We start from the raw sequence: 8,745 nt of genomic DNA, 5'->3' as shown, positions 1-8,745 counted from the left end.
TTAATTTTGGGTAAGAGTATATTTTTGTATATTTTTGTATATAAGTGTATATTTAAAAAAAATGTAATGCATAAATGCATTTTATTTTAAGTTTTTTAAGTGTATACAAATCCGGACTCTACATATAACAATAGTTAGTCTAATATAATATAATATTTATATATATTATATTATTATAAATATGTATTATTTAAATTCAAGAATATATATTTTACCGTTTCTCTATCTTAAAAATTACATTGTTGTATTTATATTCGATGTTTGGGTTAATTTCCTTATTTCATAGAAATTTCTTTTCTTATTTGATTTACTTTTCGAATTATAGATGTTTATGTATGATATTACTAGTCATTTGTATATTGTACAGCTTAAGAGTTTTTCTGTATTGTTGTTCAGAGGACAGTCGTTAATTCGAATGTACAAAAGTTGAATTTATTAAATGGCGTACGTGTGCTTGCTTGTTATCCGGAATTTTTATCAATTCGATAATATACTTTGAAAATGGTTCGTGAGTACGAAAATACTCGCCACCGATGACTATAGTGCTATAAATACATTTTAGATTAATTTAGAAAAAAAGTTTTCGGTAAAGCGTATAAAAAAATACTTTTAAACATTCAGGAATGCGGTAGAACGACAACGCATAGTCGTATAATATATAACCTACGCAGTCACACGAAAAGACGAGAAAACGAACCCTTATTATGTTTTTTTTTCTCAAGTGTACAGTTATTTCGTCGATCTCGATTTAATTCCTGTTTTGTCGAAATAATTATTTGTTTGCGTATGCATGGATCGTGGCGCACCGTTACCGCCTTCATCCCCCTCCCCCCTCGTCATTATATACCAGTTCTTTTTACGGTGCGCGTGGGGCGGTATAGGCCTACTACCTCTACTTTTTATTATCCGTGACTATATAAACAGGGTTGGTGCTGTCCGAAAGAACTCTTCTGACACAATTCACGTCATGTATCCCAACGCCAAGCTCTTCGTCGCCCCTACGGTACGTATATAATATTACGATAATACGAACGTAATATTACATAACCTTCGATATGATACAATACTAAATTGCAAGGATATGTATTTTATAAAATAATATCTGTTTTTACGTGTATATAGGCAATCGTGATTTTAACTTTGTGCGTCTTAAGCACGAACCAAACTCTGTTTTCTCGGAAGAAACCCTCAATATCTCCGATTGCCGATAGCGCTTACCAGTCAACGGGGTAAGTTAATTATACTCATTGGTTAACATATATTAATACCCATGTAAAACACAGTACATGTCATATATTATTAATTCTTAGGTGTTGGTTAGTTAATTTAATATTCATTGCAGGGCTATTCCAGAAAAAGAAACATCACATTGGTGGCAAATAAAACGTAAACCAGAACCTATCGAAGCTTCTGCAGCTTCTGCCGGGACAAATCAAGTGACTGTAGCTGTACCTTTCACGAGCATTCACCAAAAGGTATTATTATAAATTATTTAAATAGTGCGTATCATAGGCGTGATTTCAACTTTTGACTTGGCGGGGCTGAATATATTAAGGGCAAGCAGAACCGTGGGGGGCTTTTCTCCCCCATTTTTCACACAATTTTAAATAAACTTTTAATCTAATATAATATAAACTTTAAACACGTCATGGCAAATATCATGTGGGCTTTTGGCCTATTACTGGCATCGTGCGTTTAGTAAAGAGTATCTTATATAATTATTATAAAGTAGGTACCTAAATATACATTTAGTATAATATACAATCGCGATCATGACGTAATAGAAATAATAAAACGATGTAATAATAATACCTAATAATATAGGATCAAACTAATATTATACATTTAATTCCACAATACCAGTGATAATTTTTATTTTATGATTAACATGGCCATCTTATAATATATATTAGTATTTAAATATAAAACAAAATACAAAACTGTACACATTTATAATATTATAACATTTAAAATTTTTAGATTTTTGGGGGCTGCGGTTAAGTTTAGGGGCTTTCCCCCCAAGCCCCCCAATTTGCGCACATGGTGCGTTGGTATTTAAGTTATTTTTGTTCAAGCTATAGCAGTATTAACAGTTTTGTTTATTATTAATTCGCTGTTTGTACGACAAAAAATTATTATTATTATTATTATTATTATTATTATTCAATTTATTTGGTATTTGGTTTAAGGTTTAATGAGTGTTTGAAAAGAGTTATTTATAAAAATAAAAAAAAAAACACTTATTGTTTATTATCACTGTATTCGTAAAATATCAGAAGACAATACATACATTATTAGCAGCTCAATTCTTCTTATTATACTATACGTATTTTGTCTTGTATTATGTTTTCACGCCTACACATGACAAGCATTAAGCATTTGTTCATTTTTTAATTTTTACTATACATTATGATGCACGTAGTTATATTTGATGTAATAGTTAATAGTAAATCAAGAATGAATGAGGTATTGCGTGTCGTTATTAATCTTAAATAGTAGCTATATGCAACATAACTTTTCTTGACTACTGTGGTTATTCGTGCGTGTTAATCACACGTGTCTCGAAAACTAAACACAAACTATAAATTATGTTTTGATTAGTGTGGCCACTAATATGCATTATATAATTTATGTTTCGTTGAATATATATCCGTTTTGGAAATCCAATAATTTAGTTACTACTGCAACATAACATCTTAGTATTACAATATCTATATAATATATACATATATATGTATAATTGGAACAGAATCACATATAGGTAAACTTAAATACATTAAAATATAATCACATTATATGTTAATAATTCATGGATAGGTAGTGTTTTTATTTATAAAATATTTGAGTCACGTTTACACAAACGTTTTGGAAGAATATGTATATTTGTCATGAATTTAATCTTATTTTGGCTAGCACAACGAAAATATAAGAAGAAAACATTGTTAAGTCATATATATATATATTTATTTAATAATATCTTTTATGATGGAAGATTAAAAAGTTTTCCAGAAATATTTGATAGTTATTTACTTTCACATGGTTATTAGTATCATAGACGTCATTACGGAGTAGCGAGGGGTAGCAATTGCTACCCCATCATTTTTACTAGGGTTGCGAATTATAAATTACACTATCTTACGAGTAATTCGTAAAAATATTTAGGATTCTTAATTTTTTCAGATTATGATTGGATAAAATAAAATAAAATATTAATATCGATTGTATTGACTTGCATTACGAAAATAACTATAACGATCGTTTATACTTTTCTGTGAAAATGAAATATTATTTATATTTAATTTTGAAATTAAGCATTCTGCTAAAAGATATAATTTTGGCATGTTAAATTTGTGATTTACTAGGAAATAAAGAGTGTAGACTAGTACGACGTCTTGTCGCCACAAATAATTATTTTGTATATTATACTATAATTTGCTAATTATATTATTATAGTGTAGTTAGTGTGTACTGTATTATTTTTATTATATTTTATAAACATAAAATGAATAAACGTCAAAAATGGTCCATAATGGACTTTTTTAAGAAGAGAACCAAAAATCACCAAGGTAATGGGAAAATTGTAATTTAATAATAATTTTAATATTTATTTATCCTAAGGCATTAGGTATTATATTATTATTGTATATAATTTCAGTGTATAAGAAAAATAAGTAATATTTATAATTTATTTGATTATAATTTGTACCTACTAATATTACATTATTTAATACTATTAATATTAGCAAAATAATTTAGTATCAACCTTTATTTTTCTCCAATTCAACCACTGCTTATATTGAGAACCACAGATTTAAAATAAAAGCCTAATATTTTTTTTAAAATGAATTAATAATAAATACATTTTTATTCATGATAATGTTTTGCCCTTAACTCTTTGATATTTGATACCGTATATTTAGTAATATGCAAAATATTTAAACTTTTAAGTGGGCTATTCAAATGGTTATTATTACAATAGGTTACATTTTTATTTCTTTTACAGAAATAACTTAATTCTGATAAATACGAGTAAATTAAATTTATATATATGTATATGTATTAAAGGTAGGTACCCATTCAATTATTTTTTTATTTTAACTTAATTCTTTATTAATTTATGTATAACAATATATATAAATATTAAAATCAATGTAATGTAAGTAATAATATATATCAATATAAAAATGTATTATTATATTATATTATATTATTATTAATGTTTAAACCTTAGTTAACTAGGACTTATAAATTCACTGACTACTCCCTCACTTCATTAGACTACAATTTTATTAAATATATGCAAGATGCTTGCTATCCCATGATTTTACTCTAAATGCTGACCCTGATTGATATTGATATTAAGTATTAAACTATGTATAATATGATTTTTTTTACACAACTTCTCGAATCAATTTATGCGATCTTGCAAAATAATATGTATTCTTTTAAAATGTTTATATCATAATAATTTTTAAGTTTTTATTATTTCTTTAAATTTTTTTTTTAAAGCAATATTTAAATATTAATAATTAAACAAGAATTTAAATATCTAAACATGTTATTACAGTTTAAATTACCTTAGAATTAGTGGGATGTATTGATAGTGGTAAAACTTGATTATAATTTATTTTGAAAAACTCATGAATAGATAAAAATTTAATTTTTATCAGCTACTTTAAGACATTACTTTTTATAAACATAATAATATTCGAGAATTACGTAGTATAAAAATTATTTGGCTAGATAAAGTTCAATAATCTTTCTAAATATTTCGTTGAAATTGCTAATATCATAAGACTAATGAACGAACTAAATTAACTTAACTAAATTATTCTAAATTAGACAAAAAACGGTATTTTAGTGAATTTGTGTACAATATCGAGTTTTGATTTAAAGAATAAAATGATCACAGTTTTCTTATAGGTGCTTCATCGATTCCGTATAAATGTCTGGGATAAAATCCCATGAACTAAAATAATGAAGCAATTCAAGATGTACTATGTATAGTTATAGATTACTTACGGTACATTTCTTTTTTTCAATTGAAAATATCCAAACATTAGCTGTTATACATTTTGACCGTATTGACCTCGTCTACGAAAAAGAAAGTTCATGAAAAAACCCTATCCCTGAATACCATAACAACTAGACATTTCGTGCGACAACCGTACGTTGTGCGTTTCTCGCAACAACGGTTGACCGTTGATTAGGCGCTTCCACTGTGCGTGCGTGGTTACTTGAGTACGCGCACGTTGTACACAGTTTATCGAGTTCGAGGATCATGTACGAAAATTATATTAATAATAGAACGAAAAAGTCGAAAGAGGTTTTCTATTTTTATTTATTTTTTTTATTTAACCGTTCTCAGAGCCTATACTTGCATATTGGTATCTATACCTAGACGTGTGTGTGTGTGTGTGTGTGTGTGTGTGTGTGTGTGTGTCCATTGGATTCGTGATTGAAGAAAGTGACACCGAAGGTCAAGCCCTGTGCGCGTGTGCGTGTAAGTGTGTGCGGCGTGCACGTGTATGCGCGCTGCGCTTACCGGCAATAAGAGAGAAATCGATGAGCACGACCACGGGAAGCTGTACGACATGTACGCACATCCTATCCCGTATTCGTATGCATTATATCGCGCGTAAGATTTCTAACGCTGCAAAAGCGCCGCGGATGTGCCGATTGCGACCGTGAGATTTATGGTCGCGTAGGGTTTTTGCTCGTCGGAATCCTGGCCGACAGTACCACCACGACTGCCCCGAGTGCGAACGTATATTATTATACGTTCGCGCATTGCTCGTGTGTATACGTATATTTACACTATTTCTATATTATTATACTGTATTGTTTAAACGCGTTTTGCCGAGTGTTCCGCGTTCGTTTCTAACGCGTGTCGTTTCCCCGACGCGCGATTCATTCGGTCGCGTTCGATCGCTGTATATGTATAAACACGTGGAGAATGAGTGGCATCGATAATCGCGTTCTCGAAAGTTTCTATTGTAACACACCGATAACCGACTAGCTGGAGCTGATTGAGCGTAAATCCAAAACACCGCGGCGACATAAAATCGTAAATGAGTTTTAGTGTGCAATATATTTGGTAAAATTACTAGGCGCAGCGATGGCTATTGGCGTTTTAGTGCTAAACGCTTCGCCTCGATTTTTAAATCCGGATCAAAACAGATACGGAGTAATTCATTTGAGTACTTGATCACGGAAAAAAATAAAAATAAATATCGTGACACCAGAAATGATTACCGGGACAGTGGAAATTATTGTCTCGGTATTATTACTATTCCAGTAGAATAACGAATTCAGTTCGGTTACATTTTTTTTTTTTTTTTTTTTTTTATAGTTCTACGTATCGCTTCATTGTAGTAATAAGATGTTGTTTTGTTTTTCAATTATTCCATGCGTCCCGAAAATTTAGTGCTTTGGATGTATTTTAGTAACGTATTATACGTCTCGTTGTCGTCTAAAATAAAATAAAATTCTCGGGTTGATTATATTACTTGGGTCCAAATATATCTTTGTTAATTTCATTAATATTTATAAATTTTTATTTTGTACAGTACTCATTCGAATTAACATCTCTTTTATATACTACTCATAAAAACCGACAGAGATTTGTATTTATTTTCATTATTTTTTACCATGACTATTATATATTGACTTTTTTTTACCTATTCGGCCATCGGTCATACTCGTTGAACGCTGTTCAAAATAATCTTATTTTTCCCATGTGTTCATTATATAGAAGCAACATACGAACACAATCGGATTCTTTGATTATTAATAATTAGGTTCTAAGCACGGTTTTTATGCATACAACATTTCTGTATTGAATGTGTTTTTACATTTTGTTTTTAGACCAAAGTATCTTTCATGAGATACTCAAATACTCGTTTAGATATTGTTACAAGGCTCTGCGCAATAACCCGTCTCGTGATGTGATCACTCCACTGTAAATAGCTGTAGGTAAATCTGTGTACACTTCACGCATTTATGCGCATCACATAAATATTATATAGTTTTCTAGTTTTCCCCTTTTCGTTTCACATAATGTCGTCGGCGAACTGAGTTATGACACTGTCCGGCGTAATGGATTCAGTAGACCGAAATATATTTATGGGACTGCAGTGCGCATGATCGTTCCACTTGTCCGGGAAGTTCGCAGGACACATCACTATCCTACCAACAGGATTCTCCGCTTTCTTCGATTTGCATTTGTTGCGTGTACGCGTGCACCGGACGACCATTATGGTATTTGATGCGTTATTATTTATCTCTTCGTTAATCAGTCGTGCGACTTGTGTAGCCTAGCGCCGATTAATATCAATTCGTGTGCATCTACAACCAATTCGGTACTAACGGTATCACGCTCACTTCTGCGGGCTATATTATCATTATCTTCCTGAACGTATTGATCTATCCCCCCCCCCTCCAAATAAACCATTTGGATCCAACAACAAATTCTTCTTTATTTGTTTTGCTTGGACTAAACTGGCGGAATGTCATGGTTCTCGGACCGCCGGGCGACGGCATTCGCTGTCATTATAATATTTTCTTCGCGTTAAGTACGAGCGCTCCTTACGCGAAAGCAACACGTATACAATAACATGTAGTAAGTACATCCATATGCAGATAGTTGTAGTGGTTACATTGTTTTCACTTCGAATAATTATTTTTCAATCTTATCCATTTGTGACCGTGGAAAGCACTCGGCAGCTCACGAATGCCAACTATTGCGATGTACCTTGCAGCATTGTCGTGTACATGCATACACATCATTACGTACTGTATGAGAGTATTGCATTAATGATTATTTTTTTCAGTTGCAATCGATTTTGGAATCTAATAAAAACTCTAACGTGAAATGGGTACCGTGCTTATGTCCGATACGTAAGAACGAACAACAACAACAGCAACAGCAGCAGCACCATCATCACCATCAACAACAACAGCAGCATTATCAGCAGAACCAGCAGCATCAACAGCAACAGCAGCAGCAGCAGCAGCAGCAACCGGAACAGCAGCAACAACAGCATTCGTTATATTATCAGCAAGAAACTATTAAAGATCCGCCCGGTGTCATCAGTAGTGCACCGCGTTTGATCTTTACCAATTATCAAATTGAGAAATGAACAAAATATGTTTTTTTTTTATTTATTTTTTTGGTATTGTAATCTTTTTCATTTAATTTATTGTAATTAAAACATTAAATTATTTATTTATTCTTCATCGAACGACGGTTGGTTTTAAATCATGAAGGTTATTCGCACTACCCACGTATCATAAAACTATCTGTAAAATCATCATTATGTTGGAAACGATATGTTATCCCAAAAGGAAAATTTGTAAACAATTGTTCGTTCAGCAAGTGTTTATAAATATTTATTTTGATAGAACAAGTGATTTCGTGTATGATTGGTTTGAAAATTATTTCCAAGACTAATAGTATGTTGTATTATCTGAATATTTTAGACGTTTAATAATAACATTGATTATAGACATTATTATGAATTATAAAGTGTATTTTAAAATCAACGATAATACCCATTAATAATCGGACCTCTACTTTTTAATGTGATGATTTATCAACTCGATTATGTTAAATTAACTAAGCAAAAATTTGCAGATACAATATCTTTATATATTTTTTTTTTAACGTAAAATTGTAGGAATAGTTGAGTTTACAAGTATGAATATTTACATTTTTAACATTTCGACATTCCTTAATCCAGCATA

At 30.8% G+C, this 8,745-nt stretch overlaps 1 protein-coding gene across 1 annotated transcript; it reads left to right on the top strand.

The window, feature by feature from the left end:
- Positions 1-892: 892 nt before the first annotated feature.
- LOC112682363 (ras-interacting protein RIP3-like) lies at positions 893-8,408 on the top strand. Its single transcript, XM_025552937.1, has 4 exons — positions 893-1,003; positions 1,123-1,229; positions 1,343-1,475; positions 7,833-8,408. Exons 1-4 carry the CDS (start codon positions 968-970, stop codon positions 8,139-8,141), a joined length of 585 nt encoding a protein of 194 aa, XP_025408722.1. The 5' UTR covers positions 893-967; the 3' UTR covers positions 8,142-8,408.
- Positions 8,409-8,745: the final 337 nt, after the last annotated feature.

This window comes from Sipha flava, unplaced genomic scaffold, assembly GCF_003268045.1.
Source record: "Sipha flava isolate LNK unplaced genomic scaffold, YSA_version1 202_pilon_pilon, whole genome shotgun sequence".
NCBI classification, from domain to species: Eukaryota; Metazoa; Arthropoda; class Insecta; order Hemiptera; family Aphididae; genus Sipha; species Sipha flava.
Note: the sequence above shows the minus strand (reverse complement) of the source record. Positions and strands in the feature narration are given on the sequence as shown.